General features: G+C 33.0%; 1 protein-coding gene across 1 annotated transcript; it reads right to left on the reverse strand.

Moving 5' to 3' along the window:
- Positions 1-1039: 1039 nt before the first annotated feature.
- Positions 1040-22741, reverse strand: LOC148279629 (retinoblastoma-like protein 1). Its single transcript, XM_088229658.1, has 18 exons — positions 22464-22741; positions 20593-20732; positions 17761-17967; positions 16617-16807; positions 14950-15110; positions 14732-14867; positions 14225-14283; positions 12496-12665; positions 12028-12226; positions 10980-11189; positions 10266-10428; positions 9557-9697; positions 8773-8870; positions 7605-7784; positions 6390-6534; positions 3921-4087; positions 2137-2307; positions 1040-1328 (listed from the first exon to the last, which is right to left on the reverse strand). Exons 1-18 carry the CDS (start codon positions 22599-22601, stop codon positions 1182-1184), a joined length of 2823 nt encoding a protein of 940 aa, XP_088085784.1. The 5' UTR covers positions 22602-22741; the 3' UTR covers positions 1040-1181.
- Between the last annotated feature and the right edge of the window lie 124 nt (positions 22742-22865).

Here is a 22865-nt window from a genome sequence, read left to right on the forward strand (position 1 = left end):
GTGAACATAGACATGTCACAGGTATTGGAAGCACTTAAATGACTTAATGCCGACATATTCAGAGCCAAAAAACTAATAAGCGCAGCATATTATTGTTGACGACAATCCATCACTGTATAACTCGAATTTGACCACTTTAGAGGAGAGATTAAAACTTTTTTGTTTCGTGTGCAGTAAAATTTTTGTTTTTAATCTTACTTTGATTTACCTAAATGTTTTTTAAAAATCCATAATTTCAATGAACATACATAAAAAATAAGTTTTAATCTCTCTCCTCTAAAGTGGTCAAATTTGAGTTAAGCGGCGATGGATTGCCGTCGACGTTATGTTCTACAGTCCACAGGAGGAAACACCCAACTGTCGTTTTACAGACACATCGATCGGAGTGTATGAGAAGGAATCATTCAATTTTGAGCAACTTTTCATTTTAGTATTTTAAATATAATTCATAAATAAACCGAAACAATTATGTAAAGATGACTTAGGTCACACAAACACTAAACTAAGGAAGATTGTATAGATTACATGGTGTAAAAATACAATGTTCCTATTACTTTCTTCTGTCCGAACAAAGTCAGAATATAGAAACCGTCACATGAGATATTCTCAGTAGTGACTCGAGAAAACCAATACTGATGTATGTTTATTCAGCCAACAATTGAGTCGTCTATTTCAGGGACCCGCTATGTCCCTATGGCGGCCATAGGGACATAGCGGGTCCCTGAAATAGACAAATCAATTGTTTAAAATGTTTTCATCAGCAAATACTGAATACTCGAATACCAGATAGCAACAGTCAAAGCCCACTATTGACCATCTATTTCCATTTCTTATTTCAAGGTGGTCCTAGAAATCACTATCTCGAATATATTGATGTAAACAAATGTTTCATTTATAAACATACGTTGCAGTGTAAATATGGGCAACTGACAATATAGCAAAAATTCATCGATTGTAAAATAAATCACTTATGTAAATAGGGATGAGGATTAAACATTAATTTACTACATGATACAAACGTAACATACGTAGCAGAAAATAGTGATTGTATGGATCAACGTATCTACAAAATTTATTAATAAAAACAAATAAAATATGCCTGTTATTAATTCCCAAATAAAATAAATATAAAAGTTCGCATGATTTGCCTATAGGGTAAAGAGATACGACTCGTGGTGGGTTCAGGGCTGTGTCTGCCGGTCGCTGATGAGGCTATGGATCATGCGGGATACGGGCTGGCAGGCCGGGCTCGCGGTCACGCCTCCCTCCGCCGCACGCTTCAAACTCATGCTCTCCTGAGACATCAGGCAGTTGATCTCCTGCAGATCCTGTAAGATGACAACAGTTCAGACAAGGTTGTGCGAGGATGTGTCATGTGCTGATGTAGTCGCACACAGAGAAGGATTATTGATCAATGAGGAAGTTCAGTAATTCTTTTTATTTGTAAATAAACTACCACGCTAAGCCGAAAATTAAAAAAAAAATTTTTAGGTATCGTATTATCATCTCTATGATTTTTTAAGTTTTGTAATTACTCCGACATTTAAAAAGTGGACCCCGTATGTATGAAAACATGCCAAACATGGCTTCCCTGAAACCGCAAATATATCAGAACACATAATTAATCGACTATTCTAAACAGCTGTTCACTAGAACTGTTTTAAAGTGGTTCATTTTTATAATGTTTTCATACATTTTTGACATACTTCGCCGTACAATTAAATGCTCTAATTTTTACTGAATTTAAGAAAATATTTTTTATATACAATTTCCCCGTAGCACAGAATTTCCTCATTGAGAAGACAGGAAGAGGTTGTGGTGGTTTATTAATTAATTATTGAAAATTATTACAAACAATTCTAGGACACTTTACGCTAGTACTGTTCTAAGGGTCTGCGGAAATGGGTAAATGGGTTAGCGTAATAATAGTTTATTTTGTCAAGATGCCCTTTTGCAATGTAGCGGTGGTTAGTGTTCATTTTGAACTTTGAAAAATAGCTGCTGATAATAAATTAAAAAAAAACACTATTTTTGTATTAGGAACTGATAAAATCATAGGTAAATATTGCCCCCACTGGGAGATGTGATGTCTAGCGGATATTATGTGCCCAAGCACTGGGTACAATACGCGCTCACCTTGGCGGGACTGCGGCTGAAGCGGTAGGTGATGGAGGTGAGGGCGTGCGCGCTGGGAGGGATCCCGTGAGCGAGAGGGCGCACGTACAGGTGATGTTGCTCCGACACCCGGCGTGGGTTATGCTGTGCGGCGTCTCCCTCACGCAGGGGCACGGGGCTGAGGGGACAAGTCTACCAGAAAACATTTTATTTCCCTCCATATTTCGGCACATAGATTTTCTACTCATAATTATACTACTTCTCTTCTTCTATTATAATAAACCATTCTGCCTATGTTTGAACATCCATATTTCTTCAATTCTTCCATTTGTTGATTTTAGTGAAGTGAATATTTTAGTGATTTAAGGTATTCTCCATTCCTGTTGTACGAATAATAGTAATTTGTTAATCTTAATGACTCCCGAGAAAAATAACAAATGGAAGAATTGAAGAAATATGGATGTTAAAACATAGGCAGAATGGTGAATGTTACAGTGTGTAAAGTGGTTACTTAAACTCGGAATTCGGACATGACATTTCAAAAGCAATGGTAATTAATTTTAATGATTTTTCGGAAGTGTAAAATATCATTCGTGTTCAATAAAATTCAAGTTTGTAATGTTAAATAAATTGTTGCAATGGGTTTATATTTATAATATAGAGGGACTAACCTGAGCTGATTAAGATGTCGGTAAACATTCACAACTTTTAACATTTTTGTGTGTTGTATTATCAGGGCTATGATTTTAATTTTAATTGAAATTACTCTGCGTATGACTTAAGTTCACATCTGTAAGTGTGTTTCCCGTAAATAGGATAACTATTATCACCATTCCCTTTTCGCACCTAATGGTGCATAGGGCACTGCATTGGTAAACCAATCGCAGCATATCTTTATCATTTTGTGTTACATGAAGGTAGGATGATTAGTCTTACACTTCAGGTACCAGTCCAGGGACTATGAAATATTTTAGTATGAAAACACCCTTTAAAATAAATATTTAAAATCAACCATGTCGGGAATCGAATTCGAGACCTCTTGCATGGTAGGCAAACGCGCTGACCATTACACTGTGAGGCTGACATATAATACACATAAACACACATCTACACTTACTCTCATATAAATAAACATAAACACACCCTTTTGTTGTATCACAATTTAATAATATGTATGATTCTTATTTAGAAACTTTGCTGGTCTGTCTTTAAACTGTATTTTTTTAAATGTTACTATATCATTGTCGACTGTTTGTTTCTTTAAAATAAATAAATAAATAACTACCACAACGTTATATTATTGGTTGATTTCGGTGAACTAGTGACGTCATTCAAATTAGATCGTTTTTATTAAAATAATTTATTTCATACATTTTCAAGAAATTTACAATTTATTGCTCTAATTTTTACCATGTGTAAATAAAACATGTTTTATATCTAATTTCCCGTAGGGCTGAACCTCCTTATTATTATTTTGAAGTACTTTGTTATTACACATGTATTTGTTTACCCCCCCCCCCAACAGTCAGCAATTATTATTTTTTTTTGGCCGTTTTCTGACATTTCACGGTTAAAAAAAAATCGATTTTTGAATTAGATTATTTGCATGTCTCAAATGCTTGTATTTTGATTATCTAAATATTTCGATTATTCCCATCATTAGTGGGAGTGTTCCTTTCGTTTGAGATTTGACCTAGTAATTTACATTTACAAATATTATAATTCTATAAATATTTAATTACCTTATATCTAAACAACGTTGGGGTACCTGAAGGGCTTTTTTACAGTTTCTTTCCAGACCTTACCTCATTCTGTGTTGGGGAGAAGCGCAGAGCAAACTGCTGCAGGCAGCGCACGTACACCGTGTTGTAGAACATGATGAGGTCACCGCGCACCTGAAGAGGGTGGCGGGGGGACTGGCCGGCTACCTGACCGGGAGGGGGGACAGCCCCCACCACATCTATAGCTGCAGCTGCCAACACACACCACAATATAAGTGTTTTCAAATACTGATCTGCATTCATTTCCTATCACTTAAACATTTGCCCTTTTCTTATTTTTTTCTTTTCTTTTATATATAAATATATACATAGTTGGATAATTTATATGGCGCCATTTTTGAGAAAGTCACCTCAAGGGCGCTGTACAATAAATAAATATCACAGTCTTGCGGCTACAGAGCGCATGGACGGTAAGAAATCTAGCCCACGTTTACACATTTTAAAAATTGACAAAGAAATATAGTGCATTAATGAAATTTTAAAAATTAAATAATAATAAAAAGGAGTAAGATTACAACACGTCTTGCAGCTACTAAGTACATGGACTGTTGGAATCCTAGACCCCATTTACAAAATTTAGGTATTTTATAGTTGATAACATTAACGTATGGAAGCTAGATTACCAATCGTCGTGCAGCTACAAAGCGCATGGACGTATGGAATTCTAGCAAGTTAAAACGATATCAATAAATATACTCAAAATATAAATAAACATAGTAAATTTGTCAAGTGTTCATACGAAGAAGTAAGCAATAAAAAAACTAAATAAATAAAGCACTGTTCCAACATTATGGTTTACAAAATAAAGATTGATGTCCGGAGAGTAGCTTTTGTAGAAAGCATGTAGATACCGCCGCCACGTGGCCTGAATGATGCAGATGGGTAGTTACAGAGGGCGCCCCCGACAGGAATATTTGGAGCGAGTGTGCGAAGATTTAAACTGCGCCTCATATGTCGAGCTGAAGAGGGCTGCAGAAAATAGAGACCAATGGAGGACGAGATGCAAGACTTTGCTGCAAACCGATCCCCAGGATTGAGACTGCGAAGATGTCTATTGTTCCAACGACTTGGTATCCATTTTGGTCCGTATTATTTTGTTTTATGAGACGCAACATTCATGTTCAATGAACTTTTTTACATTAATATTAGATAAACGCGTGTATTAGAGGCTTATAATTTTGCGTGTTATAAGAAGGTAGGAATTTAAAATATAATGTATTTATCAATGAACATAAGGTTATTTTTAAGAGCACTGTTGTAATTTATTAATTATGGGGGGTAGTGTTCCAGATAGCTAAATTTGAATACTTTCACGTCAAAAGTTGATGCATTCTTAATCAGTTTGAATGGATTCATGTAAAATTTTATGATTTTATGGTTGCGCTTATGTTTAAATGTTTCCACTGTCCGCTATTTGTCACATATTTTGGTAAGAATAAAGTGTAAAACGATGCTATCAACTAAACAGTCTTCTTTTTTCCACTGTATGTCTACATGACTACACATTAACGACTTATAAACATCAACTTAATGTTTTCTAACAGTTAACAACTTATTTTTAAATTTTAAGCTACGATTGGAGAGGAACTTTATTTCACGACCAGCCGGTATGGTGGCTGGGCGCGTCATTTGATTATTATTACAGCCTTCGTCTATTACAGAAATTACATAAATGGGATTATTAAATAATTTATTAGTGTACACACCGATCGTCTAGTTTATTAATAAGCATATCAAAATTACAAGTTTAGAAATAGTCACCTAAAATCTAATACTATTTATTTGTGGTATAATGTGTAATATTTTTCAACGGATGTTTGGTGATTGGGTACATAAGCAGTATTTTTGCTTTATTAATCGGACATTTGGATGTGTTTTCGAATTCATTTACTTATGTTTAAGTTTGGTAGCATTTGAAATCATTTAATTATGTTTAAGTTTGGTAGCATTTGAAATCATTTAATTATGTTTAAGTTTGGTAGCATTTGAAATCATTTAATTATGTTTAAGTTCGGTAGCATTTGAAATCATTTAATTATGTTTAAGTTTGGTAGCATTTGAAATCATTTAATTATGTTTAAGTTTGGTAGAATTTGAAATCATTTAATTATGTTTAAGTTTGGTAGCATTTGAAATCATTTAATTATGTTTAAGTTTGGTAGCATTTGAAATCATTTTATTATGTTTTAGTTTGGTAGCATTTGAAATCATTTAATTATGTTTAAGTTTGGTAGCATTTGAAATCAAAAAATTGAACATAAAACTGCATACTTAACTTAAATCTTATGTTTCTAACTTGCCTTACTTATAAACTGGACGATCGACATAATGTAACTTTTGAATTATTTTGTCTTAGTTTATACAGGAATCCGACCTATAATTCACATTATTTATAATATTGTGACTAATTTATATTATGGAACAATGCCTGTGGAGAAAAATGAATTATTTATTGCGCACATATTAACAAAATAAATAAAAATAATATACTACCTCGGTTCTCATTATTGTTTGGCTGTCGGTCAGGCTCGGAAGAGATGAGAACACTTCGGTAAACGTGCGCAGTTGCCTGTGGCTGCTGCCGATAGCAGCGCATTATCTCCGTGAAGGTTCGCTCCAGACGAATTTCGTTGGACACCTTCAAACAACATCACAAGGGTAAATTGATATTCCCAAACAAATACTACACCCATCTACAGTTGGAGACATGAGTGGATAAAGGTGATATGTGACAAAACAAAAAGCAGAGATATCTGCGGTTAAAGATTTAACACCAGTACTATTATTATTAATATAACACATTCATTCGCTCTCAAAATGGTGTTCTGATACTTTTTGATGGTGCACGTGGTTTTATATGAAAGAGCTGTACATAAAATCTTCATCTATGTAAAAAAAGTTAATTTTTGAAAATTTCGCCTTCATCCAATCATGTCTTCAATATAATCCCATTCCTTAGTGGAAAGGGGTTCTTTTGATGAAACCAGATGTCTCACTTAGTATGTTTTAGAACATGTTATTTTAACAATAAAAAAAAATTGTTTAATTTGTGTCCTGATGAATGGACGGGTATGTCTTGAAACCGGTAGGCATAGAAAATTCTGTAAGTGGTTATATGCAACTATTTAGTAACAATAAATGAAATGTTTGACCTAATGGCTTAAATATCAATAAAACTTTCTGTCAAGAAAAGAAGAAAAAAGTTTTAATTGCAAAAATATATTCAACCAGATACAAAAGTGAGACTAACGCATCCAAAAGTTTCAAATGTAAGGTAAACTAAAAAGCAAGTTTTAAAAAAAGAATGCATCTTCAAACACAATATAAACTTGGGTATGTATGTATTAAATTTGTAATAGACATCCTTATATAAGGTTTTCCCTATTTCCAATTTGACACCCTCTCCAGGAGTTGGTGCAGGCTACTCTCAAGTAAAAAGTAAATCAAGTCCGCACTGTAATAGTTGGTGCGTTCACCTTTCAATTCATTTGTTCAATTCCAGGAAGGTCGACACGATATACTGATTTAAAATGTGATTTAACACTGGCGCACCCGAAATGATAAGACTTCCTTACCTGAACCCGGTGTACAAATGCAATGCCCTAAGCACCACCTGCTGCAGTTTTTGCAATGTTTCTATATTTACATTTCTTTCAGACAAAATACAAATTGATCAATATAGGCGATGTGGTTTGGATGAAGAAGTACCTTGCAGATGACGTAAATGGAGCACATGAGGATCTGGTCGAGGTGTCGGTCCATCATGAGATGAGTCTCCTGGATAATGGCATGCTCCAGGCACGTCCACACCTTCTGCTTCAGTTCTTGATCCATCAACTTCAGCTTTTCACACAAGTGGTCCATACGCACCACGGCCAAGCTGTAGAACTAAATATAAACCATTTATATTGTACTACTGCTTTAACAATAAAGAAAATGGAACATATTTAATAATAAAATATAGGTCGTTTAACTGCCTTAACAGGTTCACTGCCAACTATAAAACTAAAAAAGAAAATAATAAATAAATCACAATAAGACACAATCAATCAGACTATTAATATTATAGATTCTTTTGCCTTATTTTAATTTTTTATTGTTTGGTCTCCGAGCCAATATGATAGTAAAACATTTGTAATTTATTTTGTTATATATATTTTAGTTTTATATATTTTAGTGGATGTTTAAATTTTGTTCTATCCAAATGTGTCTCAAAATAGAAGAGTAGATAATTAATAAATTAAAAAAACAAATAAAACCATTGATATTTTTTAATAAAATAATATAGGCCTAAATTGTATGTCGCACTCTCGAGGTCCAGCAATTTTTGAATATCAGAATGGAATTACACATCCCCGACTAACTATGTATATATTACGCACGATTTAATAATATTATTATTACAGTACTATTATTTCGACAGTCCCTATGTATACTATCGAATCTGCATTTTGCGAGGTTTCCAGGAGAGCAAAAACAAGAAAAAACATTTTTAAGAAGCTATCAGATACTGTAGAATTGCCAAACATGTGTCTATTGAAATACTATAGACACATGTTTTGCAATTCTATAGTATATGATAGCTTCTTAAAAAAATATCAAGGTTTGTTTTTGCACTCTAAACCTCGCAAAATGCAGATTCGATAGTATATTTAGGGACTGTCGATTTTTATGTCACTGTTCTATCGGAAACAATTTTTTTTGTATGTTTTGATTTGGTTCAAATCTAAAATACAATACTTTACACATTTGTTCAACATCACACTTTTCTCTGCAGATCCAGTCTCTAGCATTGCTCAACCTGGTTAGAATTCAAATTCTGCCATTTTGAAAAACTAATCTAAATACCTATAAACAAGAACGCTATTTGAAATACCTTTCTAAGGAAGAGTCCTAGAGAACCGCCTTTGATCACTTTTTTCAGGGGCTGCGGTTCCCGGCATGCTGGTCTGCCATTCGTCGGTGATAAATTCACTATAATAAAAAATAAATTAATCAAAATGGATTACAATAAGCCGCACAAAAGCAAACAAAAATCTATTGATTTTTTACATTTACACATATATTTATCTTCCTTATTTACTTCCCTTTTCTATTATTCCAAACATAAAAATATTGATTGTATTTATCTATTACAGACTTGAATAAGTTCTCCCTGTTTCCCGACAGATGGTCTTATCCTTTTTACATCGGGCAACACTACAGCCAACTTCATTGTGACGCTCACCATTAGGCTTGAAATGATTAAACAACATATTTTCTCATAACTTTGACATTTTGTGCCAAAAAAAGAGCAATTGCTAACATAACTTTTTAACCTAACATAACTTTTTTTTAATCTGTAGCTGAAGCACATAGAATTCCTGTGGAGACTTAAAGTGACCATGCTCTGTTGGAAACATCTTGCGGATATTGGTTTCGATGCCTTAAAAATAATGATTTTGATGTTGAAGTATTCGTATGCTGCCAGAAAGATGGGAGAAAGTAGCCGCTAGCAATGTACAATACTTTCAATGACATGTTATTTGCCATTTTTTAAAAATGAAACATTAATTTTCACAAAAAAAATCTGAAAAAACTTATTTAAGTCCCTGATATATAAAGATGGTTGTTTTATAAGTAGAATAATCGAGTACATTGATGATAAAATGATAACGTACCCTGATTGTTCAGATTCTGATTGAGTAAGGATTGTCCGGGCCGTATGGTGATGGAGTCCTTGAAGAGTTGCTTCTTAGCTAACTCTGTCCCGGGACTGGAGAACCGATCTGAGACTGAGGACACGGGGGACTGGGTAACTCCTGGAATGAGAAAATTACTTAAGTCACACAGCCAGATATAACAACACATTACATATAGGTCGATTGTTGTATTAAGAAGAGAAAAGTGGTCTCACAGGATTGCGATTCTCACCTTAGCAAAATTTATTTTCTTCTAAAACAATAATATACATATTTTGTTTTCGTGATATGGGAGACAAGTAATTTGTGATGTTATTAATTATTTTGATAGCAAAAATGACCTTAATGGCTATGCGAAAATAATTTAAAACTCCCATCAGCCAAATGGTCACGATGACAAGAGTCCAGTGAATTTTCCTTCTACCTTTTACTATGTGCTCTAAAATTGTGAAAAATTTACTTAAAAATACAACTATCTACTTTACTACAACTGAGATGGATAATTTGCAGGGCGGGGCTAAATTGGCCGGTTTAAAACATTCAATAAGTCAGTCTCGGGCAAACTGAAATATCCGTACAAAAATACTAAGTTCCTATTAAAAAGCAGCCGTGAAAGATTAAATCCATCGCATATGGATATGTTTTACAAATAAATACTGTTTTGAAGTGGTTATCCATGTGCGGTTACCAGAATTGTGATTGTTGTGGCGGCGGGGAACCGGGGATGGGAAGGAGGCGGGCTCAGGGGCGCACACCTCACTCCACTGTGGGAGGGGAGTGTTAGCTCGAATGAGCTCCCATATGGGGCTCCTTGAGGTCCACGCCAGAGACTCCAGAACTTGCTCCTCTATCTGTAACCAGACATGATAATTTAAATCTTTTCAAACCTTTTTATCAATACCTAAAAAATGTTTTTTAACAATGTTATTTTGTTTACTTTTACTATTTTTTCTAACTTAAAAATCATGAATGAATTTACTATAAAATCAAATAAAAATAAAGAAAATTGACTAATAACATATTATAATATTGCCGCCATTGCCGGTTGAAACCATCACCATCAAATCTCAATTAGATTTTTTTTTAATGTTTTTTTTATACACAATATTTTTTTAAGAAACTTAGCAACGCAGGATTGACGTGGGAGAAGACGAGAGTGCTGGCTGGAGAGAGGGTCATCTGGAGACATCTGGTGATGTCCACATGGTTCTTTGGGAGAAAATGTAGAAGCGTTTTTTTATTTTATTAGGAATAATATTTGCAATTTGATTATTTATACAAAAATTTAATTAAGTCAGACCTCTGATCCGTGATTCTACCACAACCCGGTTATTACTGCACTCGATAGTCTTGTGTTACGTGAAGGTGTGGTGATGGATAAGTAAAAAGAATAAATAATCACCGCGTTCAAGTGTTTCACGACGTCCCTGCTCAGCTTTTCCTTGATAACGAGAACAACCAGCTCTATGATCTTGTAGAAGTAGAAAGGGTAGAGTTGCAAACAGTCCAATACCCAAGGGAAGCGAGCATTCTGGCAACTGTACGTATGAACTACCATCTCCACACAACACGCAAACAGTGTCTGGTGAAACATCTCCTGGCTCATCAGGCTCTGCAACATTACTTACTTTTATTACAAACAAATAATAAACATAAAAGTAAAAAACATTTATACACGTTATTATATTATTTGAGTTCATTCTAGTGCCCCCCGTATATAAAACATACCTTAAATTAATAAAAATATGTTGTGTGCACAAGTTCTTGATACCAAAAATATTATTTTCATTAAAAAACAATATTAAAATAATTACTTGTATTTTTATGAATTACCCATATATTTAAATTTTGGGGGGCATTTTCAATGATAATTCATATAGCTTTAAAAAAATATATATATTTGATTGAAAGTGTATTGGAATAGCATAGTTGTTTCTGGTTAAAAGCAGGTTATTTTATTAAAGAAAATATATTGTACCATTTATTTGATTTCAACAATTATTTTTAAAAAATAAAAAAAATATTTGTACAAAAATTTTAATAAATATTTATTTGTACAAAAAAATATATAAATACTTATATGTACAAAATCTTAATAAATATTTATGTGTACATTTTTAAAAATAAAAATAGCAATAATTAAAAAGTAACGGCTCTTGAATTTATTGCACAAAAACATTTAAATAAAAAAAAACAGGTCACGCAGTATTGCAGTATAACTGACAATATATCTAAACATAATTAAATTGGACCTCAAAAGATTTCAAATGTAAGCAAAAGCATCTTATTACATCGCTGTGGTGTAATAGTTAGGACGCATGGCATAAACGGGTTCGATTCCCATTGAAATCAACAAATGAAATATATTTTTTCTCAAGTTCGGGTATTCTGCGATGTGGTTCACCACCATATTTGGACATCATAGACTGTTACAACACATAGGTACATACCTCCAGGTTGATTTGTGGCTTTTTTCGAATTTCATTGACGATGATCTTTTCCAGGAGACGGTAGTAGAGCTCCTCAGCCAGGTTGAGGCGAGTAGCGGCCATGTCAGGGGAACTCAGGGCTGTATACCCCGCTAGGAACTGGGCACTCAACTCCTTCTGCCTCCCAATCATCCGTTCCACCACACCTTTAGGACAGTCTCTGGAAATTCAACAATTGTTGCTAATTTAGTAAAAAAAAAAAGTGGTACAAGAGTCTTCAGTTTATATAATAGAAAAAATAATATTTTCATTTTTATGATTTACTCAGATATTTAATTTGCCATTTCAATGAATCAAGTTTTGGTAAAGCGGGATTCGAACCTTTGATCCGTGAGTCTGCGTTATTTTCCACAAACTATCTAGCCTGTAATGCTATGGGCTAAATTTTTCAGTGGTTAAAGGAAATCAAGTTACTTGTAATTTCCTTACTTGACTATAGCGAGGAGGGAGGCTGAAGGGGCATTAGTGCAGCCGATGAGGTATTCCTTGAGTTGTTCCACGGAGTGTGTGATGTTAGACACGGGAGTGAGGAACTCCTTGTGCTTGAGGTAACGACGTCCTGTTAGCGGAGTGTCCTCAGCCAGGCTGCGCACGTGGGTCTGGAATCATTAACCACCATCCTTTCATACTCCTGAACTACACTATAGGTTGAGTTTGAGTCCATGCAAGTTTACTTATATTTCATGTGAAAACCTAAACAAAATAAGTTACTCAAAAACGATACTGCATATTCACATGAATAATAAATTATCCATTAAAAAAATAATGAATAGTAATTATATTCAGTATTTTTTAATTGTTTTAACTGAGAATAAGCTGTTGAGAATATGGAAGTATTGGCGTTTACAGATCTTATGAATTGTCATCAGCTGGATTAAGTGATAACTTAACACACTGTGTAGTGATCACTTAAAATATCTAATATATCAATATTCAATCAATCAATCCCATCCAAAATCCAAAAAATTCAGAATTTGTCTAAAGTTGGACATACCCAAAATATTGTTAATAGTTACATTCATTCAGCATTTTTTATAATTAATAAATAAAAATTATTTGATGATGAATACAAGTTTGAATAAATTAAACTAAAGAGCCAACAAATTGACAATGGGCATTTTTTTGCTGATCAAGTCATTCAAACACTATAATGGCCGCAATAGGTAATATGTATAACACCGGACATTCTAATAGAGATTCATGAGCAAATTATCTACTGAAAACTGCATGGTTGTGAAAGAAATACAAGTGTACAAGTGTCAAAAAAAAGGATAATTATATAGCAATGAAATACATATTAAACAGTAAAAATAGTAAACAAAAAATCCCACAAAGGCATGGCCTGTTCGTGGGTATACAATAAATGTTTATGAATTTTTGCTCCTATAATAAATAGACAGTTATAATATGTTTGTGTAACATAAGAAAGAGAGAAGAAAATATTCTGTAAAAGATTTTATGGTGTTTTTTTTTATAGTAATTAAAAAGGGAAATAAAAAATATAAAAAACATAAAAATATTCCTTTATTATTAAAGGGCAACAAAATATATCATAGAAAAAAAGAGTTCATATCTTTAGTTTAAATCCAGGATAGGGCGTGTTTTTTAAAAGAAGGAAAATTTTGAAAGTTTGGTATCAATGAAATATTATCAGTAAAAAAAGAATTTAAAAATTTGGGCCTATAAAATATGCATGTTTCTGTGCTAGCCTCGTTTTACAATGTGGTATTTCTAACACACGATTCCGTCTTTGACTTGATCTATTTGAATTACTTGTAAATAAATTTTGGTTCTTAAATATATATTTTAAACATTGAAAACAATATATTTATCTTATATCTAAAAGTTTACCTTCTTGGAACAATTGGAAAGAGGGAAATGTGCGATTTTTGTGGAGCATTATTTTTAGTACAAATTTTTGAACAGTTTCTAATGGTTTAATATGGTCGTTGTAAGCTCCCCCCGTCCAATTATTCCATAGGAAAGCGATGACTGTACAAGTGCATAATATACCATTTTAACAGTATTTAGCTGGGCGTATTTAATAGTATTTTATTACAGTGAAAAATAAAGGTATTCTTTGACAATAAACTCAATCAAATCTTATAGTGAGCAAATATTTTAATATTGCAAATTTAGTGTTAAAATGAAAACTTACCGAAGGCACTGAAGCGGTAGATTTTGAAATTTCATCTTTTGTTGGAGATTCTCGTTCACCTGAAATCATTTACTGAATTTAGAAGAGAATAAAACTAAATTTAATATTTTCTCTATAAATTTACTATAAATTATGCATTCAACGTGTCCGAAACAAATCAATATAATTATATTATGTCTGTAATTACAAAACATACTATACATAACTCTTTGTAATTCTCACCCGTGTATGTAAAAATATGGCTTTTAGGAGTAAATAAATTAATAAATTAACTAAATACAAAAAGAATATGAATTTTTATTTCAATTTAAATAAAAGATGTGCCTTAGATTTTAAAACAAAAAGTGAGTTTTACAAAACAAACCAATTATTATTATTAACATAGTACAACAGAGATGAAGAACATTAAGGAGAAGGTAATATAGAAGTCTAGGCATCTACAGGGCTTATGACCTGTCAATGGTGTTGAATTATTCTTATAACAAAAAAGTAACATAAGCAACTTACTTAAAAATATTCTTTCATCAAACTCTCCAACGCTTAGTACATAAGTTTCGTAGACAACATTTAATGACTTTAAATTTGCATCAAAAGTTGATAGATCTAACAATCCAGTAAGTTGCATCTCGTCTCCTTTTAAAATCTGCAAAAAAATATTTGTAAAAATGTTCAATTTAAATACCAAAAAAGGGATGTTTGGTGGAAGGTGAGATCATTGGGCTTACCGAATCTTTAAAGAATTTAGTAATGACTGGTCTCCAAGTGTAGTGCTTCATGTACATGGCCTCCAACTCTAGTCCATTAAAAATATTACACAGTATGGAGATAACGCACGGTGGCTCAGTCAGCGGCTCGAAATTTGGGGATGACCAGTTTGGAGGTACTCCTAAAACAATCACAAAGATCAGATTGTACATAATATAGTTCTGACATTATTGGACTAAGTACTAAAAGTGCAGCATTTATCCGTGTTCTGGGAATGGAGTTGCGGTTACATGTCCTGAGCGTATTTAGTATAAAGAACTTAATTAGCTCAAGTACTCTTAAAGAAGAGGGAGATAGAGCTATCGCACAGCGAAACACATAATTTCGATAACTTTCTTCAAAAAAGCTTATCTTATTATTTAAATCTATGTATAAAATACTATCATTTTATTTATATATCATCATGACTTTCCTATCCGCCCCCAGCGGTCCATAGGGCGCTGCATTGGTAACCAAATGCAGCATATTTTATTTATTTGGGATATCAACAGTAATACAGCAAATGTACATGGTAAAACCAATCATCTGTTACACTACATCAGTCTTCTTCAGGGGACATTAAGAGCTTCCTCTACTTACTCAGATAGAGTCTTGAGTTCTAGAGGTTTTCTGTCTACAACTTTTAAGCATGAATGAATGGATAATATATATTTTTTTAAATATATTCTTTGTTCTTAAAAGATTTGCATTTTTATAGAATTAAATTTATTAAAATTGAACGCAACAGTCATATTACATACGTAATTGTGGTTATAACTCCCGTATATTTTTAAAGTTTGAAAGAAGTCAGCCTCGTGGTGTAATGGTCAGCGCGTTAGCCTGCCATGGAAGAGGTCTCGGATTCCCGACATGGTTGATATGAAATATTTATTTAAAAGGGTGTTTTCACACTATAATATTTCGTAGTCCCTGGACTGGTACCTGAAGCGTAAGACTGATCATCTTACCTTCATGTAACAAAAATGATCAAGATACGCTGCGATTGGTGTACCAATGCAGTGCCCTATGCACCATTGGGTGCAGAAAGGGAATGATGATGATGATATTTTGAAAATGCAGTGTTATGTAATGACTAAGACGCTTGCCTCATGCACGGAGAGTTCCAGGTTCGATTCCCGGTGAGGTCACAAAAATTAAATGTGATTACTCTCAAGCCTGGGTGTCATCCACTATAATTCACCACTGTAATTGGGCATGTTATGTTGCAAAAAAAAACATAATAATAGATGTCAAATGAAAAAACCTAAAAACATATAACACCTGTGAAATCTATTTTTGTGTAATAAGTTTTTACACTAAAAATATCTCAAACGACCACTAATATAAGAGATGACAGTTAGTATTCCCTTGTTTAAAAAATAGTGATGTTGAAGTTAATGGTGAATGATCGATAATGTTTCCATTTTAATTTAACGATTTTAAATTTTAATTGTGTTGTTGATATATTTGTCTGCTACTATGTCAATTACTTGACTTGTTGATTATTTTACATATTACAATTTATTGTAAATAACTGAACTAAAAAATATAAAAAAACTAAAAATATTAAATTATAAAGAAATTAACAACTAAATAAAAATCTAAAGCAAACAAACGAATTGTTTAAATATTCTTGTCTGGTTCTCACCTTCGAAGCTGGGGTTGATGAGATCACGACGCTGCGCCACAATGGCGTTACCAAACATTAGGTCCATCGTACACAGTAGGACATGGTACATGTTGACCAAGTCATCTGTCAGGTAGGGGAACTCCCCCTTCACACACACAAACATCATCCAGCACATCTCGAATAACGAGTTCAGAGTGCATGGAGTGATCCTGGAAACATAATCACCAATTAATCATAATTAATCGGGTTGTGGTCCCGTGGCTAGTGTCTCGGACTCACGGACCAAAGGTCCGTCGTTCGAATCCAACTCTACCCCAACTTGATTCCATTTTCTAATAGTGAGTTATTTACAACTCGTTGAGAATGGCCCTCAAAATTAAATATTTGGGTAAATCATAAGAACGCAAATATTTCTTTTTTTAAAAAAAAAAAAAAAAAAAAATAGGAAATAACATAATAGTAAGCTGACTGTGGGTCAAAAAAACTAACTATTGTGGATTGTGACATCACTCAACTATTTAGGGAATTGCACTGGGTATGTTTTCAACTGAGATTCCAGAAGAACTAGCAGACATCTTACACTTAAATCAGCTACATCGACAGCGATAGGAAAAGTCATTATACCTGTACGCAACCAAAGCACTAAACTTGGTGACGCGCATTTGCAGTCGCAGGCCATATGGCATAGAATGCTCTCCCAGCTTAACTTAACTTACATTTTTTTTGCACCACAACAGGCCACTTAAAACCCATCTGTTCCGTATGATCATCTGTTTACTATTTTTCTATAAATATGTATTTCGTTGATATGTAATTATGCTTTATTTTTTTAATACAAAAAAAAATTAATAAAAAAAATATTTTTTTTAATCTGAATCATCCGTAGTATGTGATGACAAAAATAATCATTTTACTTATATTTTAAATTATAAGTCAAATTAAAATCAATGTTCATAGAATCACTTTGTAGAGCACCCTTTTCGCCATTATGAAAATTCCGCAACATAAGTTATCAATAACAATAATTACTAAGTCACATTGGGTATTTTTCATTTGATTCTTTTTACCACCAAGACAGTGATATTTTTAATTCATTAACAAATATTCAAACACTAATATTTGTAAAATCTTAACTTAAAACTATATAAGTTTAATATCTTACTTTAATTTCTTGTTTCCTTTGGTAGATTTAGTGGTGTCAATGTTCTCTAGTGGAAGAAATAATTGCAAAAATATTGGCTTTAACTTATCAAAGAGAATAGATGAAACAGAATAATTGCGTTTCAATTTCTCCACTCTCAGTCGGAAGTCTTCTGGCATGGATGCCATTTCCATCCATTTCTTTATCGTGTCAAAAAATTTGATGAGACTAAAAGAAAAAAAACGATTAGAGCACTTCTAAAAAGTCAAGAAAATTTTTCACTGTTACATATACTAACAAAAGATAGTTAATTTGACATTCATAAAAAGAATTCAGTTCAATTCAAGGTACCTACTTAATAGAAGTTGGTCAATATGTCAGCAAGTACTTAATTATATATATATTTTATTTTTATAGAGTATATAACGAAAAGCGTCAAAGTCAAATTTGGCAATTTTGAGATTTTTACTATGTTTAAGTGCTGGGTGGTATCTTCTGCTGAAAAAAAGCCAAGTTTACTTATTTCAAAGTTTTTTTCCTAAATTGAAAATCGCATATTGATCAAGTCAGTCTATGTACATTTGCTACATGAAATATTGACAAAATCAAAACTCTTCCATACTGACACAATACATTGCTAACGCTTTGTACAATATAAAGCAAAAGAATCTTAAAATCAAAAGTGTACTAAATAAGAAAACTATGATTCTGTGTCTATATTATATAAAATATACATGTGCCTATATTATATAAAATATATATGAATATTCTTATATTTTTGCATGTGCGATGTCCAGTGCAGAGGATACTTTACATCACTCTTTTTTGAAAACAGAAAAAAATTTAAATTAATAAAATCAATTGAATAAAAAAATGATGTAATAACTTATATTTACATATAAGTTATTGATTAAAAAAATACTTTATACACTTCCACTTATTTATTTTGACCAATTAGCGCTTTCACCCTCTAATGGGCATCTTCAGACTGGTGAATATTATACAGAATATTCACCAGTCTGAAGATGCCCATTAGAGGGTGAAAGCGCTAATTGGTCAAAATAAATAAGTGGAAGTGTACCAAGTATTTTTTTTTATTAATAACTTATATGTAAATATAAGTTATTACATCATTACAATGGAATTCCATCAACAATTGTCAATAAATAATTTTAATGAACAAAATGAATAAAAAAAACATGAGCATATGGACAAAAATACCGATATAATAAGAAAACAATATAAAATGTAAATTTTTGGTCTTTCGGTAATCCGGCACATTTTGAACAAGAGCACTGCCGGATTACTGGAAATCACTAATAATGACGCGACAAGCAGTCCCTTGTCTCCAATTCACGCTCAAAATTATCGAGCTACCAGATTTGTAGTTGCCTGAATAAAAACGCCGGATTACTGGCAGGGCCGAAGAAGTGAAGCAGCAGACTACAGAGGGAGTACTGTATTTTTTATTATCAAGAGTAAAAAAAATCTAAATTGGTTTGGCCGAATGACACAATCCATTTTACTTCTACCCTTTACTAATATCCACTTTTTTATAGCCTCTTTGATCTTTTAACTTATCGTCTTAACGGACAGTGGCAGAGGACTTTAACCGTAAGTACTCAAGTACCTTTGACCAAAAGAAGTATACATTTTTGTTGTATTCATTTGAGTTGAGGATCTTGTGAGTCTATGATTGGTTTGTGAAGTATTGTTGGGTTATGTGTGTAGTTTGATGTTTGTGTGGTTTTGTGTTGTAAATATTTATCTTGCGTGTAATTGAGAATTGTTTTAACATACAATTATTTTGGTGTTCTAAGTTGTGATCTGTTGGATATTTCTTCAGTAGATGTCTATATCGGGACCCTGAAAAGTATTTTAAAAAATGATTTTTGTGCAACAAATACACTATTGAACGCTGTGACACTCGCACCGCCCCATCTGATTATATCATATTCCAAATTCAATTGGCACAACGCAAATATAGTAGTCAATTAATAAGAATCCAGCCATGGCTTTACTACATTAAGATATTTTTCCGCTTCCTCAAATGTTCCTTTCCACGCGTTATCTTTGAATATACATTATCACATTATCCTCAGAAAAACTTATAGCAGAACCCTCAAGGTTCAGATAAGAGATAATTTGTCACCGTTCAGGCAGAAGTCACTAACCCAAAATAAGTCAGTTTTGAGTTGAATATGCTATTTAAAGTGTAATATTATGTTCTTTAAGAGGCAAAATTCACAAAGCGAAAGTCACTTTTACGTTTTAGTCACTTAACTCACCGAGGTATAATTAAATAGAGATGATGCTTCATAGAATGATAGTTTGAAATTATGTTCTGAAAAATGATCATTTTCGTGGCAAAATTGCCGTGCAAAACGCATAGTAAAGTTTTTAAAAAAGACTTACTGTCTATTCCAGTTTACTGAGAATTTAAAGCCGTACGTCATGCCTTTTTACGCTGCTTTACATTTACTGACTACAAGATAAATTCCGGAACTTAAGTTGAATGGAACACAAGACGGGTGCATAGTGCTGCATCTAGTGTATACATATATATCAATGACTTTTCCATAGTAAAAACCTTCCAGATATATGAAGATTCCAGATATGAGTTACCAATGGAATTTATAAAAATGACACAAATTTTGCTGTACATATAAAACTTCCAAAATATCAAAATCTTATTTTTCCTTGGTCTCCAAACTTTCAAATTGCGATTTCTCAAAATGGTGATTTTGGGTTAGTGACTTTTGCCTGAACGGCGACGATTTATGAAATTAAAATAAGACCTAGAAAACTACCTTGAGGAACTCCTTTTACTCACTTAATATTGCATTTACTTACGTAATATTGCAAAGCCGCAATAACTTGGTCAGATTGACACAGTTTCCTTCAACAGTAGATCCTGAATGATCTACCGTCGGGACTAAAGATTTTCTGCATGCCACAAACAAAGCACATCCAATCCAGTGTATTGGTTCTCCCTAGAAATTCATCCTTACTTATTACTAAGAAAAGCATTAATCTTACGGTATTACTTACATGCATTACAGATGTTAAAAGCAGGGGTGGGCAGTCTTTTTTTTAAAAAGGGGCTCGCCTGGGGAGGTGATTGGGAGGGAGGTTCGTGGAATGGGGGAGGGAGGTGTATCATTTTGTTCTAACTATCTAAAACACTAATACTTTTTATCACATTTACTTAAAATATTAATTATTATTATAAGTATTAACTTTAATGTTATTTATATGTGTAATCATTTGTGCCCAAAAACAGTGCCCAATTACGGAAAAGAGAAGAAAAATATGCACGTGTGAAGCAAGACGGATAATCGTTTGAAGAATCACAAAAATGTTGCGTTGAACATCTAAGAACATACGGAAGTAATGTAGTGTATTATCAAACATCAGCGTTTTAAAGCATTGCTAGGCAATTGCAGGCAATTGTTACGCTATATAGACAAAAAACGGATAGGTCTCTTTTATTGCGCATCCCTAATAAATATATTTCTCGAGAAATTTCAAAAGGGGGCAAAATTTTATGTTTCATAATACAACCATCCACTGAAATTGCATTTATGTACTGATTTGATCTGAGAATATTGATTTCTCTTAATTTAACAAGGGGCTCGCCGGCCCAAGTCAAATTTAACAAGGGGCTGGTGCGAGCCCCTCCGAGCCCCCTGCAGCCCACCCCTGGTTAAAATAGTTATCATGCGCCATTGTTCTTGGTCTTTGCAACAATGGTGATTGAACTCATAAAGGTAATAAACCAAAATCAGTGATTGAACATCCAATTTCCGAGATAAACAATAACAATTTTTTCTGAGTTAAGGCTACTAAATACGGGGGTCCAAATATAATTTTTTTTTAACTTACATGCATCACTACACTAATATATTAGAGCAGAACATCTTGAAAATTGCCGTTGAAATCATAAATAATGTAAATAATGTTCAAATATATTAAAAGTGGCGGCCTCCGTGGTGTAGTAGTCAAGACGCTTGACTCACACGCGAAAGGTTCCGGGTTCGATTCCCGGTGAGAACACAAAAATTAAAATGTGATTTTTCTCAAGTCTGGGTGTTCTGTGATGTAATTCACTACTGTAATTGGGCCTCCTGGCCTGTTGTGGTGCAAAAATAAATAGATAAATAAAAAATTCACACTTAATACAATTAAAATAATGATATTCAAAATAGTTGTTAATAAATTGGATGTCGTATCAGTTTTTCCAATTACTTATCGTTGTATAAAAAAGCAATCATTATTTAGGAATTACAACTTTCAAGATGTCTCATGTCGCATAGATTAAGCTACATATTTTTCTAAATTTAGAATAAGGGCAATGGTAAACTTCATACAGTGTATTCTTTAAAATTGAGGGGATATTTATTTATCATATGCAGTGTAAAAATGGCACTGTACAAATTGTCCATAATTATTAGTTCCTACCAAAGTAAAAAAAAATAAAAATACATATTTCAAAATATTATTGAAAATTAGATGGAAAGTGCAAAAGTCTTATATTATATTTAAAATGGGTGAGAAAGCAAATCATTAAATAAAAATTGGGTTAAACTTTGACATGACTACTTATTGTGAAAATTCACATTTTAACATCGGATACAAAAATATTCAGGAAGCTAATTTTTAGTGTCAGATTTACATAGTTTCTTTAATAACGAGAAGTAAGTTATGTTTTAAAGTAAACTTACGTCCAAAGTGTACTTCTGGCTGATAGTTTCATAAGACTTCCAAGATTCTTCTGTGGCTTCTGGATCGACATTTAATTGAGCGCACAACTCTTCGTGTTTTTTACGTATTGAATCCTCACTTTCATTAGCCTGAGCCATATTTAGTACTTATTTTGAAAAATCAATTCAGATCTAATAAAACAATACAGATACTAATGATGCTGGACCTTGCAGTATCTATCACTTGACAAGGCACAAGAACAAGCAGCTTAGGCGGGAACGCAGATTACTTTTCGCATGTGTTGCCGCCACCACGCAGCAATGCCAATCTGATCATGTGAAATTCAGTAGCCAGAGACAAAAATTTCGTGGATTTGGAAAAAAAACGGTGGAAGGAGAAGGGAGGCTGAAGAAAAACTTAAT

The sequence above is a fragment of the Micrasema longulum genome, unplaced genomic scaffold, assembly GCF_059751315.1.
Source record: "Micrasema longulum isolate JH-2025_06_02 unplaced genomic scaffold, ASM5975131v1 h1tg000692l, whole genome shotgun sequence".
In the NCBI taxonomy this organism is placed as follows: Eukaryota; Metazoa; Arthropoda; class Insecta; order Trichoptera; family Brachycentridae; genus Micrasema; species Micrasema longulum.

Coding starts and splice junctions, on each gene's coding strand:
- LOC148279629 (XM_088229658.1), bottom strand. CDS start 22,601: ATGGCTCAGGCTAATGAAAGTGAGGATTCAATACGTAAAAAACACGAA. Junction 15,111..16,616: donor CATCAACCCCAGCTTCGAAG/GTGAGAACCAGA, acceptor TGATTGTTTTAG/GAGTACCTCCAAACTGGTCA. Junction 8,871..9,556: donor TCAGAATCTGAACAATCAGG/GTACGTTATCAT, acceptor TTTTTATTATAG/TGAATTTATCACCGACGAAT.